General features: G+C 43.0%; 1 protein-coding gene across 9 annotated transcripts in view; it reads right to left on the bottom strand.

The window, feature by feature from the left end:
- Positions 1 to 22,384, bottom strand: part of Gro (TLE family member transcriptional corepressor groucho) — a 94,278-nt gene that overhangs the window by 66,709 nt on the left and 5,185 nt on the right. For all 9 annotated transcript variants that reach the window (XR_013001594.1, XR_013001593.1, XM_076375546.1 and 6 more), the window contains exons 2-4: positions 21,179 to 21,375; positions 3,669 to 3,775; positions 825 to 888 (exon numbers count right to left, since the gene is read on the bottom strand). Coding sequence is in view for 7 of the 9 variants with exons in the window: in XM_076375546.1 (XP_076231661.1) it covers positions 825 to 888; positions 3,669 to 3,775; positions 21,179 to 21,214 (207 nt within the window). In the remaining 2 variants the exon portion in view is untranslated. The remainder of the gene's footprint in view (positions 1 to 824; positions 889 to 3,668; positions 3,776 to 21,178; positions 21,376 to 22,384) is intronic.

The raw sequence follows: 22,384 nt of genomic DNA, 5'->3' as shown, positions 1-22,384 counted from the left end.
CTTTTTGTTAATAGATTCTGGAGTTGAAAATTGTAATACTTGATCGAATGGAAAATTTGTATCGACAAATTGTAGATTTTGAGAAATTCTCAGAGATAATTCTATGGAATTGATAGATACTTTTTTCCTTGAACTTTTTAAGAAATGTGTAAATTGTAAAATGTTTGATCTTTTTATCCATGGAATTATTTGTGACTAGTAAATCCTATTTTTGAAAATACTTGTATAAAAAGTATAATAATGAACAGTTAATGGGCGTAGACATAACTTTGTATCACTGCAGGTTTGGAATGTTCAGGAAGAGAGCCAAATATAACAAGCATCCATTACTGGAATACTCAATAATGTGAATAACTAGCCAGAGTTCAAACCAGTGTGGTTATAGAATGGTACTCTATGCTCCTTGTGTGTAGCACCATTCATAGCATCAGTTCACAAAACAATTTAGACCTTTAGAGTTCGCCGACAATATTTCAGTAGCAGAATTTAGTATTATATACGTAAAAAGTAGATAAAAAAGCAGAAAAATCCTAGTCTATAATTAAAAATATCTATACCAATAACTTCTGCACGTTATGCTGGTTCTCACATAAAATTTCAGCTTCCACGAGAAAATCGCTAAAAATTCGAGGCATTTGCAAAGCACTATATCACTGCGAAAACTAATGCCATATATAGATCGCAGGAGATACTCTCTATCCAGCCCCAATTGAGTTCCACCCACCCGTTATTTGCGATCCCAGCGATCTCTTCAACTGCGCCGAATATCTATATCGAAGGAGGATGAAAAGGGGGCCAAAAACGAAGTTAGAAAAGTGCCTTACCATGAAGTAATGCCTCTGTATCTCGGTCTTCTCGCTGGCCAGCTTCTCGCATTCGATCTTCAGTCTGAAAAGTGAAAAGCGATTGAGGATGGGAACGAGTCAGACATGCGTTAAAGCGGAAATGGTGCGCACTCGTACGAACCCGTATGTATGGTCTGCTTGTACATACAGGGTGCTCCACAATTATATCTCAGTAAGAAACATTTGTATCTGACAAAAATACGTCTTCGCCCTACTTTTTGAGTAACACATTTTCATGAATTTTTATGAATCTATAATGAAAAATAATGGATAACTATTTTGCACCTAGAGGACCAGAATTTTTATACTGTGGAGTAGATACAATTCTTGGTAAAGAAATAAGAAACCAATGTAGAGAGGGTACTAGTTACACAGTTACAATGCTACCTCCATGATACACTAATAAATTAGTGACTACATACTTTGTATAAAAACTGTGTACTTTGTTAAAAAAATATCTTCTTCAATATTTGACATGCAAGGTCTGCTTTCAAGTACACATGACACGTTATTACAAAAAAAGGAGTTACACCACAAATACTTTCCTGTCCTGAAAAGTATTCTTCTGATCTCTAGCACTTTACCTCGATTGCCCCGAAATTCTGAATCACCCTGTATGCACACGTAAACACACATTTACGTACGTACATGCACACGTAGCATGCAACTATATACTAGGGCAAGACCATCGCCTCCTCCTTTGGGATTTGCAGCATCTTGTATTCAGGGAGAAGACGGGAGAGAGCGGTGTGTGTCTCTGGAAGTAAGATCGAGTTCTCCAGCGAAAAAGCCGAAGAAATAGAAAGAAATGAGATTATGGCGGCGTTAGCGGTTGCGGTAGGCGACTTCGCCCCGCGGAAAATGCGGAAAAACCTATTCATGAGTGACGGAGAGAAATTTATCGTCGGCGTCCCGGTAAATACACCGCTGCTCCACGCGTTATTTTAACCGTGGAAAATTGTTTGGAGGGTATCGTGGAAAATTAAGCGGACCTCGGGGTCATTAGAACATCACGGATAAAACTTTCATTCGATGCAATTTAAACTTTGTAATTTTTGCATTGAGCGTCCTCGAGGAGAATACGTCCAATTCTGTAATTCTATGGAAAATAGCTTTCTTAACTCTCGTGTTTTCATTCGAAACCTGTCTACACTGGTTCGGTCGAATGTTCAGCGTTTCCACATGTTCGAAACAGAAACATTCAAAGTGAAGTAATAAAGGGTACAAAAACAGTGGATACTAAATGAGAATTTGGATAAAAAGATCTGGACGTGGCAGCGTTTGAACGCTTGAAGGTTTGATACTTCCAAAATGTTAAAAAACTTGGAATGTAGGGAATTCGAGAAACAAAAACATGAAACCTTGAACGTTTAAAAATTTGAAAATTTGAGCTTTTGAATATGTGAAACGTTAAATATTTGAAATTTCAAAAATTTGAATACTTGAAAAATTCAAACTTTAAAAACTTAAATATTTCAAAAAATGAAAATTTAAATATTTGAAAATTTTTAAATTTGAGACGTTGAACATTTGAAAATTGGTAGAATCCAAGATCTGAAAATTTGAAACTATTCAAAATCTTCCAATCCTGACACCCAACTTCACGACACCCTCAAAAACACCATTTCAACTAATTTTCATACAGCGTTAAAACCAGTTATGTACATTTCCAAAGAATTCCCAACTGTCCCACAGAAACGTGCAGCGAACCGAACTCCGAAAATGCAGAAAAGCTCGCAGGCAAAAGGGACAGCTTGCACAGTGGTCACGGTCGGGCGTAGGCAGCCCTCGAACTGCAACCGGTTCCCTCGAAAACGGACGACCGTAATTTCGCAGGTTTGCAAAGGACCAGGGGCGGAGTGGGAGGTTGGATGGAAAAATTAACACCCACGTTGGAAGGGCGTAGCGCTCTCGCGAATTCGTTGTGAAATATCTCCGGGGCGAGAAACGGCGGGTGAGGCAGGAACGCAGCTCTCGCCGCGTTCGCAACCAAGTGCAAATTTAACCGTCCAGTCGACGGTTCCAACCGTGCATCGCAAGTGCTGAGCGCAAGATAATTAATGATACGTAAACGCAGACATTTGTACACACGATTCCATCCCGGGGTTTCCATCGGTGGAAAGTGAGCGTCATTCCCAATAACCGCCGCTGACCGTTATGCCGCGCCCCCAAGCTGCATCTGGGATACTACTTGCCGCAACGGCAATTAATTACAGTCTCGACCGATAATCAATTACCATAAATCGCCGACAGGCCGACCAGTCGGTCGCTTTGTCGCGGCAGAAACTGGCGAAACGTTTTTCTCCCCCCACCACCCCCTCGTTGCTCCTGAGGAGTTGCTGGCTTTTACGCTTTTTACACAACGCTCTCCTCGTCTCTCCCGACTCTCAGCTGACTTTCACTCGCCTCGTTATTCGCGCTCGCGAAAAATCCTGTTGGCTCTCTTTCCTTCTTCCGAGGGGGTCGATCTGGCACCGAGCGAAGGAGGCGTTGGATGGCGTTATTAGGAGCGAGGAGGCAGTCGGGCAAACAATTCGAACTTTCCTCTGGCAGATGGGAAAGAGAGAGAGAGAGAGAGAGAGAGTTTGGAGACGATATCGGGGCGAGCGTGAACGGGGGACAATTTCGAAACACGAGCGAAGGACTCGTATAGGAAGCTGGGAAACATCGGCGTCAATAATCGTGGATCTCTGAGGAACGCGAATAAGGGACGAAGGGGATGGATAGAGGAGGGATGGAGAGAAAGTGGTGAAGAGGGACGAAAGACAAACACAGAAAGGGGAAGACGGGGCGAGGTGAGTCGAAGAAAAGAGAAAGACTCACGAGTGGTTCTGTTGCTGGATGAAATTGAATTCCTCTTTGATCCTCTCGCAAGTGTCAGCCACTGTGAATTTCAGCCCTCCCGCAGCCCCGCCGCTTCCTCCGCCACCCTGGAACAGAGAAAAAAATATTAGAAGGGGGGAATTCGATTAGCATACAGGACAAAGCGGCCGAGGCGGAGAGCGGGAAGTAGATCGGATAGAATGTGGATGAGGCTCTGCTCGGGATCTTTGGAGATGCTGTAAATTTTTAGGAATTGAGTTATAGCTATGTATATTCAGAGTTGTGCATATTACACGTAATAAAAACCTACAGTAGAACGTTCATCGCGATATAAATAATAATCTAATAGTAGCCCATCAAAGATAGTAAAACTAGCCATTAAACGATACTCGAGGTTATGAATCTCGTGGTATCTGACATAATCGAGGTTCTACATGAATATCCAAGCTTTTATTCCAACTCCGAGTTCTCCAATCTCTATAAGCACTCCAGAGTCAAGACTAAACATCAAACCCCGAAATCTCGATCCCTTCACAAAAACCAAGCCCTCGCCGCCCACCCACGCTATTAACTCACCTCGGCAAAGCCTCCCCTCATTTCACAGCGCATCAGAGTTAACAAGCGTGATTTCAATCGAATCGTACAATCGAATCGCACAATACCAACCAGCGGTCGTGCAGCATCGTCGAAACCGCGATTACAGAACCCGCGGAAAAAAGCTCGTTAAAGAACGCGGGGAGAAGAAGAGCGGAGGGTGAGGGTCTCGTTACACCGGAAACTATTCGCGCGGTCGCGCTCTATCTTGGACTTTGAGTCGGTCGAGCTTCCGTCCGCGAGTGAATCTTAAGAAATCCGAATTTAAAGGAGAGAGGTCTCGCACACGGGCGCGCGTTCGCTCGTTCTTGGCTGGGTTCTCGTTTCAGAGAACGGCTGTAAATCGTAACGAGGTTAAAGCCGAAGAAGATGACAAGCAACCACCATCAAATGGCCTTCGGCCGCATAAGGCGCGCGCGAGCACACAGACGGGCCAGGGGAACGCGAGCAGAGGGCATCCAGGTATAAAAGACGAGCGTCGTCGTTCCGTGGGCGCGAGGGGGAGGAGGCGAGGCCTCAAGAGCCAAGGATGAAGGGCCATGAAGGCGTCCTTAATGAGACCCATTCCACGAGGTAGCACGAGGTCTGAGCCTCTACGAGTTCTTCAGCCGCCAGTATACATCGACGGTGCTCCCCACCGTTTCAAATTACGGAGAAAAGGATCGGGCTTCCCGATGACAGTAATGATTACGTTACATACGCCCTTCGCGGCGATGTCAATCGAATTTCGTCAACGCTACCCCGACCCCTCCGATACCGGCGCTCAGGACCGAGGGAAAGCGATGTGATCGTGCGCGTTTAACGCACTAATGAATCGCTGATACATGGGATACGCAGATTGAAGCTTGTGAGAAGACCTTGCATGGGGATACTGGTTTGGCCCTTCGAAGACACGAATGTTTGCGCCTAAAGAAGCATTATGGAGATGGAAATGAAATTATGTCGGCAGAAAACTTCAGTTTTTTTAAATAATTGGTACAAACGTTGTTTTGTAACTATAGATAAAGTATTCGGAAAGACTGTGTTGAATAGGACTGTGATATAATCTAGACTGTGAGTATACCAACTGAGATCTGGTTAGTTGTGAGTGTGAACATCCGAATATCCAAACGTCTGAATCTCTAAAGACTTCCATACGTCCGAAGATCCGAACGTCCTAAAGTCTACACATTTGAAAGTTTCCAGAGTCGAAATAGAATAAGAAACATCCTCGCTTCTGTAAGAGGTTGATATCTTAATACGCTTAATAAAAAATATTCTACTATACCTAAGTGTCTTATCTCAACTTCTGAATGTTTCTTTACCCGCTCAGCATTCTTTATCTGGAAGTCCCCTTGCTCTGTACCACTATCTCGCAAACAACGAATCTCGAATCATGAATCAATCCACGTGCAAATCATGAAAATTGGTATTACGTGTCAAAGGGAAAGCGATCGTTGAATTTCGATGCTGAATGACAAATACTCTATAAAGCGAGATACATATTCACTGTGCCGCGGCGTTAAATGGTCAATGACTGTCCGCTGTCCGGGAAAATTCCAGTTTTTCGGGGCTGGCCGTAGTCTCGGGCGCAGAATGATTTGGCCACTTGTTGAATTCGAAACGGGGAGTGGCTGTCGGCGGTAAAATGGTTTGGGAACAGGCCGGGGAAGAGGACGCCAGTGGGCCTCACTTGTTGCAATCATCAAACGGAACAGTCATCGAACAGGTTGTTGTTCCGATGGTTAACCCGCGAGCGTACACACATCCGTTATGCGATACGGCCAACGACAATTCGTTTTCATGAAAATTCTCGCGCCATCCGACCGACGCTCTCAGTGTTCCCACCGACCACGGTAATTCGAGATATCGATCCGTTTGTCGCTTCGTAATTCATCGCGACGCGCAGCTTCCGTAATACCTCTGATTCCTACGTTCTTAGAAGTTTCAGAACTTTTCAAAGGCACGGGATGGAAATTTATAGATCATGTGAAAATTGCATGTATGCGCCAGTGATTATGAGAAGGATTCGACTATGTCGGTTTTCAATTTGTTTTTTTTTTTTAGTAATGATAAATAGAAAATTGTTCCAAATGCTCATGAGACTTTGGAGATTCTTTTAACACTCCATTTAATTCACTTTTAATATAGCTGAAGATATTAACGACACCAGATATTAAATTATAACTCAAGAGTCTCGATAAAAGCGGAGACGGTGTCCATCAGAGACAATCGAGATGCTTAATTACCACGAGACTCGTATGACGTAAATGAAGACTCATGAATATTTGAAGGAAAGCTTAAATCGCGATCTCCAAATTTAGGAAAGCAGATTGGGTCAACCTCGTCAGCGACTTCTTACACACAACCGAACTGTCCGCGTTATTTTCATGTCTATGCTTTTCTAAATAACCATAGACCTCCAGCTACATTTCCGTCACAACCACCTTTCAAGAAATCTTTTCCTAGCGCACTTAGTATTACCATTAATTGACATTTCCAACAAAGCTACCAATCACCCCACAACATCCAATTACCAACTCCCAGAAATACCTACCCTTTCTACTCCCAAATTCTTGAAATCAATTCTCCAGCTATCGCGAGCACCTTGAAACAAACCGATTACCCGAAATTACCTCGAGTTCCCAGGCACCCACGCCCGCGCGTTAATTAACGACAACCGTCCACTAAAACTTCCGCATCGATATCAATTCAATCGTATCACAGTGACGCATCAATTTTTTTCCCCCTTTTTTTTTAATTACATTCCCCTCGCTCTCCGGTTTTTCGACCGTTCTTTGACGCGACTATCGGATTTTGCTCTTTGAGCTTAACGAGTCACACGTATTCACCTGTACTCAAGCATGCGGAACACACGCGGATGGAGAAAGGGATTCGCGGGCGCGAGCGCAAGATGAAGCACGCATCAATGCTTCGTTCTGATCAAAAGAACATTTCGGATCGTAAAAATCAATTTTTCAATAATTTTCTTTTGCCCAGCTCCAGCAGCCTCCCCCCTCACCGCGAGCTGTCCAATCATCCGCGGCTTCGCGCGGCTATGTCGAAATTGTTATTAACGAGCGAAGACAAAAGTCTTCCGTTTTCGAGCCGCTGCCTCTTCTCCATCCATCTCATCCCCCCTCTCTCTCTCTCTCGACGCGAGAGCACACGCTTTCACCATCCCCCTCGTCCCTCTGTGTACCGCGGCCTTTGTATTCATTGTCTGCCCGATTCCCCTTTCACACCAGCGAAATCAATGAAGGAGAGGAGGAGCGGCGAGGGCGCAGAGAGCGTCGGCGGAGCGGCTGTGGGTCCGCGTGCAGGATCGCGTATCGAAAAACCGGCCGGTTCACTTTGTTGCCGGGAGATAATGGCCGTGCGAATCGTAAATAAGGTAATAGGTCTTCGGGAGGGCCGGGGATAGACCAGGGATCCGATGACGTAAGCGAGAAGCCCCTTAAGGGCGCGTCCACAACCTACTCGGCAGAGTGGCGGCGGGTTCGAGCCGTGGGCGGACTGTTTCGAGTGGTCCTCGAGGTCTTAGCGTGGTCGTCACGCTGGATATTTCTGGGGACCTGCGGAGGGTAATTATCGAGCGGAGGAGTATAGTGGTATGCCGTTCAACGACCGTTTTTTTGCGTAAGGATGATCACTCGGGACGCTCATTGTCGTTTCATGGAGACGCGGCGATGTAAATGGTGTTGAACTCTTTGGGAGTACTGATTTTAGGACGTATCACTCACTTACTGTAATACTGATGCAAGTTTAAGATTGTGAGCTAGAAGATGAGATAATATTGTCATTTAGTACAACTAAATTATCTACTGATAGGTACGTCTGAGATTTAGAAAAATTTGGAGTTATGTATTTTAGTTCTGCAGCAAGTAAGCTATATTTGAACCTCAGAGTCAAAGTGTATCTATTAAGTTATACAAAAAATAAACGCATTTAATATACTTTTGCTTTGGGGTTCAGATATGTGCATGCTTCAAATATTTGTTGGATTTTTAAAGCTCAAATATTACTGCACAGAAATATAATAAATTGAATATTTATCAGAAACAGACGTTAATAATAAAAAATTACTGCGCAGAAATAAAGTTTTAAAAAATCCCCACAAAGCAGAGCTAAACACTATCTAATAAATAATTCCTAGAATTGAATTTCCCGAAACAGTAAAACAAGCTCGACGTAACGTACACAAAGTAATTCAACAGTTCCTACCAACCCCCCGTAAACATCTATTAAATTTGAATTTCTCCCATTTAATCTTATTTGCACGGAATTTGTTCGGCGTTGCCCTTATTCCGTGTCGCGCAAAGGAGCCCTAATTGGACGAGCCACCGCCATCGGGAATTATTCAAATCATGCTCCGAGGCTGTTGAAAGTCAGACGCGCGGAGCCGATGCAGCTGCACTTGAATAAACATCGATGCATCGATATGCAGGAGAACATCGTCGAATAGGTATGCACACCTCTGCCCGTGTATTAGGCACACGGACGGAGAGGCGTCCTGCGCGAATAAAGCACCCTAGGCTCTTTGGGGGCGCGGCCCCAGCGTCTTTGAATTACACAGCCGGTTCATTAATAAAACGGTAAATAAAGAAGTCGAGGATGAGACGGGGTGTCCGGTCGTCGCGTTACGCGATAAACGTTCAAGATAACAATTAAGGAAGCGTCGATAAACTTCAGACGCTTCCTCCTCTCTGACGTCGACGAAAAAACCGCCGATAATAAAAAGGGAACTTTAAGAGGATGCAATTAATCGCTATTAATGGGCTTCTAAATAGTCATGAACGAATACCGTGGGGCAATTATGGAGGTAAAAAGTGACGTATGATTGGTTGTAAATTGATATGCTTGTGAGTTGGAACTGAGGGGGAAGGGGAGAGGAAACATGGTAATTGCAGAGGCGATATTTTCGAGTAACAGCTGCAGTGGGTTTATATATGAGATTGGAAAATTCGATGTAAACGTGAGTGGTAATTTTCTTGTTACTTGCTGTGTTAACTGGTAATATGAATACTTTGCACGTAAGTAATTCATATAGGAAGATTACTATGTTCCTATGTCTCATGTGGAATAACAAAAAAGAATAATTTTATCATAACTAGCGCATCTCGGGAAAAAACCCTAAGTCTACAAAACAAGCTCGACATCGTTTTTCAGTATAAAATTCCTAAGATATATTAAACTGCAGTCATTCCCATTCAAGAGGTAACTAAAATTGTCTAATAAATTTCGTCAAAGGCAGGCAAGAGGTGGAAAAGAGGTTTCCTTATAACAGAAACAATTTGGAATGTCTGTTGGAGGAATACTTCAGCGGAATATGTATGCTCAATCAATGTCGGGACATAAAATGTGCTAACAAATACCGGCACGCTTTGTAAGGGGAGCCTAGACTGAATTTAGAGGGTGGCTGAGCAGGAGAGGCCACTCGCTGAAGAAGACCAAGGTGGAAGGCAGAGAGGGTGGAGCACGTGGTGAAATTCCTATCGTTCAGAGATGCTCAGTCGGAATATGCGAATCTCTATCGAGATAAGATATAAAATAGAAGATTCCAGGTATTCAATGCCCTTTTTATTAGATTTATGCAAAGATACTATCTTAAACTATATTATGGAGAAGCATTAAATAATTCGCCTTGTTACTCTATTTGAAACTGACGATCAACTAGGCGAAGGAAAATAACAATAAAATGAAAGCAAATTGTGTTCCTGTGAAAGACGTCAAAGGAAACGGAAGTCCTTTACCACTTAACAACTGCAATTTCAGACAATTAATTAACACGTTACCGTGCTGCGTTGGGGAAACAATCCACGTTACAAGACATTCTGTTTCTAATATTTTTGTGAAAGGAAACTGTAGACTTCCACTTACGTCAACATAAATATCAAACTTTGATCACCTAATTATGGAATAACGAATAATTACGATCATACATAGGCGAAAAAATCAAGATCTGACTTTCCTTGTCCCTTGCCTCGCCACTACCGCAACCCAAAAACTCACTTGGATAATTCCGAAACTTAGCGCTCGGAAAGTTTCCGACCGTCGATCAATCCTCTCCGCGGCAGATAAATCTTGTTCACTCGGCACGGGTTAAGGGTTGCTGAGGAACAACGCCGAGGGATCGCTACGTAGAGATCGGCAGCGTAGTGTGCAGGGAACGATGCTACTTGGCCGCTTGCACAGGAAGAGGAACGCGTATCGCGTGCACGTGCGCGCGTGCGATCGCGCACACGCGGCAAGGGCGGACGTAAGAACAGCACCAGCGTGTCTCTGTGTCGCTGGATCACGTCGGCCTGGCTCTGCAGGGTTATATTCCGTCGGGTCCTCTACTCGGGGCGCATTGTGCGCGCCGCCATGAAACGTCTAACCTATAATAATCATACCGATATACAAGACGAGCTCCGTAATGCTCGGCTCTCGTACACGCGGGGGATCCGAGGCATGTACACTGTACACCCCTCTTCAAAAGTAGTAGGACAGTTATCTTCAACGAACTTCCATATTACGATATAAATTGTCAGTACTGTCACCTGTTTCTTGTAAATTCTAGCGCGAATATACGTTGAATGTAGTCTGTAATAATTGCATTGGTGATTATTTAGATACTGACTGAATGTATGTTCGCTGTGTGTATTTCGTTTTGAAATACTCAGGCAGTTTTTTACAATTATAGAGACACAATTAAATATAAATGTAATGTCAGTATGAATAGAGTCAAGATGCCTAGAATTGTAAAAGCGTTGATAGTAGCGTGTAGCGGATGTATGGGGTGTTCCATTTGAAGTTTCGTCTTGGAATGGGGTACTTACATGCTTACCCAAATGAAAATATACAGTTTTGTACGAGAAAGACAAGGGTCACCTTGAAATCTCTGAAGCACGTGCATCTAGAGATTTGTGACCATCGTAAGATGTCCTCCTCGAAACAGCAGAAGTTTCATTCAAAACAGTTTGGGAGATGTTGCGTGCGAAACATCAAATGGAACACCCTGTATCACAGGCGACTCTAATACTAGCTATGCTGAACGAAAAACAGCAACACTGCGAGAGTCCCATTTTGCACTTGATAGAAAGAGTACGCAACATTGCATGTCTGTCTATCCATGGCTAGTCTTAGAGTCGGTTGTGCCTGTATATACAATACTGTACATAACAAAAACGCGAAACAGATTACTTGTCATTAAGGGCAATTCATTACTGACTTTTTAGCTCTTTCCACATGCATATGGTGTGACCAAGCAAGTGTCCTAGCACTTTTGGACGGGGGTGTACGTGTATGTATGCGACCCAAGTGGTAACACCGCCGTCAATCCGCCATTGCGACATGAACGTGAGGTACGCCCGTGAACGAGAAGGGGTTCACCTCCTCTTTTGGTCTCTCCACCTCACTGAACCGCTAGATTTAGCAAGAAAAGGGAACAAAGCTTGGAACCTAGTTCAATTGGTTAGATGTTTTGCGAACACTGTCGAGACGATTGTAATAGTATCGTAATATCGAGGAATCGATTGACTGAGACAGTGGAGGTGAGTATTGCTGAGAAGATTGGTTTTGATGAAGTAGAGTGGCTAGATTTCTAATAGAGTAGGGTTCTTAGATGTCCGAGTATTCTCACCTCAAGTGTAATCCATATTTTTGGAAATTTTGTATCATTAATCTCATTAGAGTATTAGAACGTCTTTGGCTCTGAAGCGATTAGAGGCGTCTGAGGGATTTGAGGCAGACTGCGTTGAATGCCTATTGATGAAATGAACATGGTTAATCCTTGAAGGTTATCGTGAGTGAAATTTCACCTCGTGCAAATTTCGTCAATGCTGGTAACGTGGTCTTCAAATAAATCAGTAGGTACTTCGTTATGCGTGTAACAAAGTTAGTGCTGCTCTAACGATAGCTTCTAATCTAGAATTTCCTCCCAGTTTTTTTAATTATACGGCTGACCAATTGAAAAGTCTAATTGAAAGACTTCAAAACATCAGCAACTAAATCGTATTTAAACAGTACTTATATCACCACAAGGAACATACAAGTATCAGTGTGTCATTTGAATCCCCGAGGAATCTAGCTGCAATATTAGCTAAACGTTAGGAAATGTCTTCTAAAAGGACACAACTTACACCCAAAAGTCTCACAGTGACATTATGATTCCAATTCTCAACTGAGTTGGAACTTAAAGCTTGAGAAGAGTACCTATCGATTTTCTTCACTACGTGAGATCTCCAAGAACGTGTGTGATAGAGCTCTCTTAAAACTGCCAATGTTTCACCAACGAGTCGAAGTCAGTTCAAGTAGCCATCTGGCGAATCCATGAAGAAGCTTATTGTATGCCACGAGTGGCTTCGATCGACCACGTGGACGATACCGAAGTAAATGCCTTCGTCACGCGAGGGATGAAATGTTTATCGTCTACAAGAAAGCTGGCATTTTTTTCCCTATTTTCGCTCAGCCCCACGCGTCCCTGCTCCGTCTACTTCTCGAGAGTCTTTTTCCACAGACTCACGGCAGACGTGTGTATATACTCGTATCGATCTTTCCTTCTATCTCCGCGCACCGCTATTTCCAAGCGGTAATCGTTTTGTCTGTACAAGAGAAGAAGCACGCATCAGCTGTTCATTTCACAGCCCCTGGCGTAAACGAAGACGGGATAAAAGCAAATTTAACGCGTCAGGATCGAAATCAAATATCGTTCGTTTGCTATTGAACGAGGTGCTCTTCTACCTTCGTTTCTCCTTAACCCTTGGCTGGTGGGCTGGCAATATTACAACGATCGTAGTCTACTTGGGTCACTGTGATAACAATGGAAGAAATGATTTAATAGACAGAGGGCTCATTTGATTCTCAACCAACAGGGACATGGACATATCTATACAGCGGAGTTAGTTCCACTTAAGTTTGTGACGATTTTAGTGACGTCATACGATAATTTACTGAATATTTGAATCTTCAAAAATTTGAATATTTAAATATTTGAGTATTTTGAATATTACAACTTGAAAAACTAAGTATGTAAAATTTTGAACATATGAAACCTTCAGTATTTGAATTTTTTAATACTTCACCACTAAAATCTTTGAAACTCCGAAAGCCAGAAAGTCTAAAATAACGAGTGCAGCATCTACCAACGAAAGTTCCGACAATACCCCAAGAAGACACCAAATCGCAGAATTTCCCCGAGACGAGAGACAAGTGACCCCTAGTCGCTGTTATCAACGTGCTCTAAGGTAACGTCCAACACGTCTGGGGAAACAGCCTTTTGATCGATACGCATCATTCGTCGCGCCAACAATCATGCGGATGACACTGACAGCCGTTCCACGCCCGTGCCGTATGAATATACGCGCGCATGTGTGCTCGTATATTTCTGACCATGCCCTTCTGCGCTTTAACGAGGATAGCCGAGGGTCGAACCTCGTTCGACATGTAAATGTAAATGTTGGACAAGAACCGCTCAGCGACTCTCAACCGTCTTGCTCGAAAGCGTCTCATTTCGCCTAGAATCGAGGTGGACCGATGAGAACCCCTGGCGAGGACACTCGGTGACTCCCCGGTGTGGCAAGAGTGTTGCGACGTTCTCGACACAGTTGGCAGTGGTGATCAATCTTCCACGGGAGAGTCGCATTCCTCGACCACGCGTCCGTCACCGAGGAAAAACGCGAGCCGACTGTGCAATGCCGTATAAATGGGCTGACTCGAAGATAGGAAACCCTGTCGCGCAGAACTCTCGGCTGCTCACGTTTCTACGGTAGAATCCTCGATTGGCCTCGGATCGAATCGACTTCGGGATTAAGGAAATTCATTTGCAAGCGAGGAGACTCGGGAGCGAGCGATTCTCGGAGAACTCGTCGAACGAGATGACGACTAAATTTGCACTGAGAGATGTAAGAGGGGAAGCAACGAGAGCGTTCCAGGTCGGAGGATTCATCCAGGAGCGAGCAACATGAGAACCACTCGTCGGGATTTCAGTGGGTGGCGTTGGTCCCCTCATCAAATGCTTGTCATACCGTTCTTACCCTCAAACTCCGGAGCCTAACCGATCCCAACAGTCGGGTAAAGCCCGAGCCGCACCCCCGTGTACACAACGAGAAAGAGGACGGTGTGTATATGAGAGAAGAGGCGGCCAACCATCCCCAATGGACCCGTCGACGAAGGCTTAAAACCCATAGGCTTGTGATATGCCTCGGGGCCAAGAATTATGTCGCTAAAACCCACCAATTACGGGGGCTGCCAGCCGAAAACGGCTCTCTTTCCTACGGGTCTACACGCGATCTCATAGTTTTTCAATTGACGGACGATCCAGGGGGTGTTTCTTGCGAATTCGAGAAGAGGATTAAGGGGAAACTTGAATAGTCATATTGCAAACGATGTAGCGATAGAAGGGGGGACAGTCTGGCATGTCCAAATGTAGTTTCATTTTTTTTTCTTTTTTTGGAATTTGCGAACAGTATGTTGTAATATTGTATAAATGAGCTCACTGTCTGTTAGATACTGTTGTCAATACTGAATTCAAAATAAGTGGAAGATTAAACAAAAATTAATTAAAATTTACAGTACTGTGCAAGGGGAGGAGGTTTATGTATGTATTCCGATTGGAACGATTGTTTTAATAAATCATTTCTATAAATATCAAAAAATATTTCTGATATACAATTTCCAATGCCAGGTGTTTCAACATTGTAGAAATCATTTTACAATATGTGTAATGTTTTAATATTTAATAAACGATTAAACGTTATGAACAGAATAACATTCATCTGGAAAAATAACTGTAGGATTGAAATGCTACGAATTATTTTTTATTTTGAGAATTTGTAATGATTATTAACAGTTTTCCTCAATTATGCATAATACGTTAATAATTATTGCAGCTGCTAGTTTCTTTTCTTCTTTACATAATCACATCTACCACTTCAGAATACTTTCTTGCTTCTCTTTTTTCTTAATCTCGAAATACCTACCCTAATTCCTACAACTTAATAATTCTTCCCCTTAATATTATTTCCAAATTACGTGCTACATCCTTTTTATATTACACACTACTTTATTACTCCTACTTTATTACTCCTAATTCCTAGTCCCTAGTTCTCGATTTTAAAAGCACACACACACCTTTTATTTCTTAACGAAAAGCAGTAAACCAGGCCCATCATCACCCATCGAGGTCGCAGCTATTAAAATCCTGCCGTATGGCCTTTCCACGAGCTTTCGATCAGCACTGGTAGCCGAAAGGTCTTCAGGCCACGATACGAATCACCAACCTCATAGAAAGCAGAATCAACTTCCGCGCACTTACCGCGTATGGAAGCAAAATTCCGCGAATGTTCCTGCCAGACGACTAACAATGGAGCGGTAGAGGACGAGCAAAAATCCCTTCAACGCATCGTCTATCGTTCGACCATCATCCACCGATGAAAAAGACCATTCGTCTGATTACGATTTCACGAAACGTCGTACCTACCTACCTACCCGCCGTATCCGCCAGCGACGAGTTAATCAGCGAAACCGTGCGGTTTCTTGCTCTCCTCCACGATTAATTAATCCTCGCGATTAATCACTCCAAGCGCTTTTCATCGGCCGCACAGATCGTTTTTATCCGCATTTTCGCGGCGCTGGGTACGCGGCGCGGAATTTTCGCGTCGCGTAACCACTCGAAGAAGAGGACCCCGCGAAATTTATGGCCCTTTCCCCCAACGTTAATGGATTCGCGCGAACTTTTGCATTTCAATTACAATAATCGGTGTACGTCGTCGCGTGTTCAACACGGCGGAACGCGGCCACCGATCTTATCGCGATACAGGTCGCCACAGCGCTATCGTGAACGAGGAAAAATTTATTCGATCGAGCGGTAATTATTATTATTTAACGTTATAAACAATCGAGTTAGCCTCCCCCTCCGACGCCTGTGTTTTCAGCGTCGCTCGAGCAACGCGTCAGGATCGCGAAAAAGAACGATAAAACATTTTACAGGCAAAAAACAATGTTTTTCAGCGTCGAACGGAGCGAAAACACACGCACACCCGTCCGATTCTATTTAACATTCTGTTATTTACGAATTAAATAAAGTTGCGAAACACGCCAACGTAGACGCGGAATGTATGCACGACAAATACAAAATTACCGTATGCACCCGGGCGGAAATGCTGAAAAATTTGTTTGACGGCGTGTATTTCGTTTAAAAACAGAAAAAAATATGCGCCGACTATATGTCGGATGTAACGGCGGGGGAGAAGGTACACTGAAAAATGCATCGCGATCGATCGATCGTGAGCTGCGCGTAAAAACAGAATTACCGAAGTCTGTGCGGCGAAGTCGTAAGAATTTTTGGACGCTCGAGAGCGGCTAGGGAGACCGGAAGTTCTGAACGACCGTAAAAACTTCGAAACGTCTCTATTATCCTGGAGAAGGAAGCGAAACGCGGCAATGAAGAGTTTAAAGTGTTCTCACCGCTCTGAGTGTCAGTTATTTTGCATGGAACAGTCGATTTTTATGAATTCATCAAATTGTAGCATATTTGGCTATTATTTCTCGGAAATATCTAAGTTTTATGTTTCTGACCAAGTATTAGACCTTTGAGGTTAGAATATCTTTACCTGTAGAAACACACTGTTATGATAATGGAAATGAAATTTGTATTTAAATTCTATAAAAGAGAACTAAAATAGATTCTTTTTTAATTACTTAGATAAATAATCCTAGAAGAATCAATAAACAGTATTACTCCAAAACTAATTTTAAAAAAATTAGAAATACCTGAAATTAATAAAAAAAATTCAAATTAAGAGTAATTTGTGAAATTGAGTCAATGTATCACCGAAAAATTAGAGGAAACTATTTCTTTGACAAGTATCTTTCGAAATTGGCGCGCAGAATTGGCGGGAAACTAGAAATTTAAAAACAAAAACACCTGAAATGCATTTTTACAGGAACAATTGGGTTTTCTCAGGTTACATCTCGAAAATATAAATTTGTCACGGTCGTCCTTTGTTGGCGATCGACTCCGCTAGTATAACTTTTTCTATTTCGAAATCAAGTGCCCCTCTGGCGAGCATTTCAATTTTCCCTCCTCGTTCCAATTCGAGCGGCACGACTCGACGAACAATTAGTCGTCGTGCAATTTGATCAGCGATTGTCATCGGTGTATCCCCCCTCCCCATAACCCCGATCCACGCGTTGAAAAAACTCGCGGCGAAGAATCATTTTTATGTTGCAATTCCGCTTTCGGTCCAATATTGTTTCTGTCGAACTCCTTGAAAATAAACGCTTGCTCGAACAAAAATCGATTTCGTCGAAATTCTAAGAACTTTGCCTCGCTGTGGGAACATAAATCAGCGGAGTAATAACGTTCGACTTTTGGGGAGAAGACAACTTAATTTCCTAGATAATCGACTTGGTATCTTCTACATTTTTTGTTATCTACACAGATGTTAATTAGGTGTTACGAGTTTTGAGTTGGAATCAGGGTCTAGTATCTATGATGCTCACGTGTTTTTCATAATTTAACACCATAAACATTTTTCCAGGCATAATCAGAGGAGCAAGATCCGCCAGCGTTGCGACATTAAATACTTCAATAAGAGGGTACATCGAAAAACCGTGGAGTCTCGTGTACAAACAGCATAAACGATGCAAAAGGTTATGTGTGCAGAGAGAATGCGAACGAATAAGTAAACGAGGGGCCAGAGAGGGGAGGCATGAAGTAGTAGGAAAAGACTAAAAGAGCAAAAAGAGAAGAGGAGACAAAGCAGCACTCCTTTGTCCCTTGCTGTAATGCACGGTACAAGTCAACGCGGTGCATTTGCAAAGAGGTTACAAGACTTTTAGTTACAGCGTAACCTTACTGTTCTCTTTTCCCTCCGTCTGTGCATAACAAATAGATGTGCATATCGTTAATTCGCGAACTTTTACCGCAAACTATTTTCACCATTTTTCAATTCAATCAAACCACCGAGGCACAAACTTTCCTTATCTTCTCTTTTCTTTCAAGCAACTCACAGTGTAGGATATACAAAAAATATTTCTCGGTTGTTAAAATATTGCTAATAATCGTCTGTAATCTCGATCTCGCGTTGCTCGTGATTTGGCAAAGCGCGGGCGTGTTATGATGCCTCATCCAATGGCTCCTGCTTTTATTATGTTTCTCTACCCGCAAGGGCTCGAGTTTCAGAGTTAGGAGCACAATAGTCGTGGATCGTGGGCATCCCATCATTTGTTCGGTTGCCAAGTGTAGAGAATGGGTCAGTTCTTCGACGCTTAGGAGTGCATTCACTTCTACTACGATCCCCTACCATCTATCATCCACGATAAATTCGAAATCAATTTCTCTTTCCTACGATCGTCATGGAGAAACGCGTCGACGCGTTTGCTTTCATTCGTCAAACTTTCTACGAGAATCTAAGGTCTAATGTAATTAGCGCAATTTCAAGCACTGAAACTTGGATAGTGTGAAGCTCGAGATGAAAAGAAAAAATAAGTTACTTAAGGATAAATTTTTTAGATATTAGGAAAAAATTACTCTAGCGAAGAAGTATACATGATTAGCTCAACTTCAACTCTCATCTTACTTTAGTCTTAGGAGCCCCAAGGCGGAATGAGAGAATGTCTACGAAATTTTAAATTGTAATTCTTTTCATGAATTAACTTGTGTAGGTAGCAAATCTATTTCTGGATTTCAGAGCTAAAGTGTATTAAGTCCATTGTGTTTCCATGTGACTTAATAAAAGCTCTAGAGTCCAGATTTATATCGAGTTGTTCCACAAGTCCTTTTTGTTTTCTTACTATGTGCAGCTTACGGAATAACCCAATACCTAATACGTCAAAAAACAATTGAATTTAGCAGTCGTAGACAACTTCTTCGAGTTACGATTACCAGAGAAACAGCAGCAATTTCTAATACTCGTACCTTGGAATATACAATACCTAGATAAACATAATTACTGTGAACTGCTCCTTTGCACACACGCTATCCAACATGTGCTTACAATTCACCCACAAGGCCCATGTGTACCAATGTTCCAGGGCTCTACAAATTCCTGCGCCCCTCGATTCACAATCAGTCAGAATCGCGGCCACAATGGAGCGAACGTTCAATTGATAACGCCGCGTGCATACGGCGAGGATTCAATAGAATAAACCGCGTGCCATTACAAGAACGATCTTAACGCTTTAAGAATCCCCGCGTGGAAATTATTGAAGCCGCTTTAATGCCCCTTGAACGGCGCCACATTAGCGGCAATAAGCAAACAAGCGTCGAGTGTGCCCACATATCGCCCGACGCGCTCGCTTCTTCTGCGAACGCCAATTGTTGTGTACGTTGACTTGTCCTTTCCCTCACCCCACTTCACCCCCTGTAAATAATCTCTACAATTTCCAGGGGTCTCTCCCCCCAGACCCTGTGTCAGCGAATTCCCCCGGCCGTGATCTCGTTTCGCATAAAGGACTTTGTGCTTATGTGACGCGTGAAATTATAACGGCGCGTGGGAGAAGGTGAAAAGAGCGCGCCGCGGCGAGGCACGGCGGCTAAAGCATTCTCTGAACGGCGGAATTATTTGCAGTAAGGAAATGAAAATCCAAAGGCGGGCCGCGTACGCGCCAAGGAGAATGCTTTTTCTGCGATGCCCACCTCGCAATTATATTACTCCGTGCCGATCCTTTCTTCCGGAAACTTCGTAACCGCCATTCGGTTCACTTTTTCCGAGGGAGCTTAACTGCGGCTCGAGGGAAAATGCGAAAATTCGCGCGAAGAGAGGATATTTGCAGGAGCTGCCGTGAGAGAGAAAGATGCTGCGGGCAAATGTTAACAAATCTGTTAGAAAATGTTCCGCTTGTTTTAATAGTTGTACTGGAGCGTCTAAAGTATGGGGGTCTTAGAGACGGTTAACAGGTTTTATGTAATGAGACAAAGTGTAGGAAAATTTAGACTCGAAGATCCAAGAAAATTCTGTCTCGAAGATCCAAGAAAATTTGGTCCCGAGGATCCAAGGAAATTTGATCTGTAATTGCAGGATCTAAGAAAATTTGCTCTTGAAAATAGAACGATAAGAAAATTTGATCTCACAGATCCAAGATAATTTGATCCCGAAAATTCAAGAAAATTTGATCTCAAAAGTTTGAACCATAAGAAAATTTAACCTCGAGGATCCAAGGATAAGAAAATTACATCGCAAAGATCCAAGAAAATTTCTTACCAATATGTCCATATTCTACCGTTTTTTCAACCCCTTTTTCAGCCCTTTATTTTGAAAGTTACGTGCAGCAGGGATGAAGTAGCTATCGTCAAAGTTTTGATAGTTGGCGTTCGCAGTGGTTCGAGCAATGAACAGAATGGTGAATTAAAATTGGAAGCCCTCCCCACAAGTGGGCTCTCGATAGGGGAGATATGTAATCTGGCTCGCCAGGATGTTATTGGGGCAACTGATGGGGTAACTATTTAAAAAAGAAATGTCGAAAGCTGGGGAGAGCACGTGGACCTTCTGTTCCCTGACGTTCGAACTATGATAGACTCTGAACAAAAAATAACCCTAGAATCTTACATGGTAAATAACAGCTCACCAAACCACCCCATTTAACTGAACACATAATCCTCATATAAAAAAATTCTAAAATCCACAAAATCTAAAAAAATATTCCACGGTAATATTCTCGAAAATCGCAGTGGACAACGCGTTGGTATAAATACCACTTTCACAGAGTTCATGTGTCCCGTGATGAAGGGTAAGCCATAAAAATTACCCTCAAGAGGGAAAATTACAAAAATTAGCAGTTTCACAGTACAGGTTGAAACCACACCAGAGACGCGATAAAAATTGGCGAAGTTCGCGGTACCTCGAGGATCTCGAAACGTACCCTCACTCGTCATTTTTCCCAACAATGCATTTTCTTCGTCCTAGTTCCGTCTTTTCCTTAAAATTCTAATTAATATAGCGTTGAGTACTTACGGCAGCGGCTGGGTGTCTCGCCGGCGCGGGGTACATCTTAATTGTGGCTAAATACTTCGCTGGAATCACACGTGTCCTTTGTGCACGCTCGCTTCACGATCCATTCCCCGGGCCGATCTTTGCGGCAACATTCTCAGGATCTTGGAGATACGCCAGCGGTCTTCCCTCAGCGTTCAGCATCGAGATCTTCCCACTGGCTGCAATTATAACACGACACGATTCGTTACTTCGGACGAAACCGAGCTGTTTCGCAAACTTGTCCACCGTGTTTTCAGCGCGGCTTTAGAATTAAATCTCTGTCCGCGGGTGGAGTCTAAATCACTCCTAGGGGTCTTAAACGTTATATGTACCGAGCGTCTCACATAAAGCTGGCTACAGATCTGTGTGACGTAACGTGAAAATTTGGAATTATAAATTACGTGGGTTCAAATAAAAGTCAGAATTTCTTGATTTATTACTAGGCTAAACGTATCGCTACAGAATGATTTTATTATGTTCGAATTAATTGTTTAGAGGCTTTCCATGAAAATTCACGTTGAAAATACTATAAATCGTATTTCGCTTAATTGTTTATACATTTAAATACAATATGAATCGTACTGAATCCTAAATGTAACCCAGAATTATTCAAAGTGAAAAATAAAATTCATAATCATCGACGATTAATCAAAAAACATAATCTTGAAAATTCAGCGAATTCCAATAATAAAATTTCATTCATCGACCATCGAGATGGAAAATAACAGCAAGCTTATTTCAGGCTTAACAAAAAAGCGTCGATTTTCGGTTTCCGTAAAACCGGCGTAAACCCAGCGACGCGACACGTATTGATTTTCAAAAATAATTTATTTGCCCTGGTTGCGTGTGCACGCGGCTTCGTGAATCCGGCCGATCGATTTATCGTTCGATTTACGAGACGCGTAAACTATGCTGTGTCGCCGTGCCGAGGACATTTATCCTAATATCCGAGGCGTATTTCTAGCGGAAGGTCAAAGGACAAAAAAAAGGACATAAAGGGGGGCAAAGGGAGAGGGAGGGGGAGGGGGAGGGGAGAGAAAGGAGAGGGCAAGAAAGTGTGCTCGTACCCAGGCGTAAACCAAACGCAAAGCCCTCGTATGAGTGGAACGTCACGTACTGTAACTGCGTCGCATTTTTTAAGCTGTTTTTCAATTAACGACCCTCCCACCACTTTTCACGTGTTAATTC

Source organism: Calliopsis andreniformis, chromosome 3 (genome assembly GCF_051401765.1).
Source record: "Calliopsis andreniformis isolate RMS-2024a chromosome 3, iyCalAndr_principal, whole genome shotgun sequence".
In the NCBI taxonomy this organism is placed as follows: domain Eukaryota; kingdom Metazoa; phylum Arthropoda; class Insecta; order Hymenoptera; family Andrenidae; genus Calliopsis; species Calliopsis andreniformis.
Note: the sequence above shows the minus strand (reverse complement) of the source record. Positions and strands in the feature narration are given on the sequence as shown.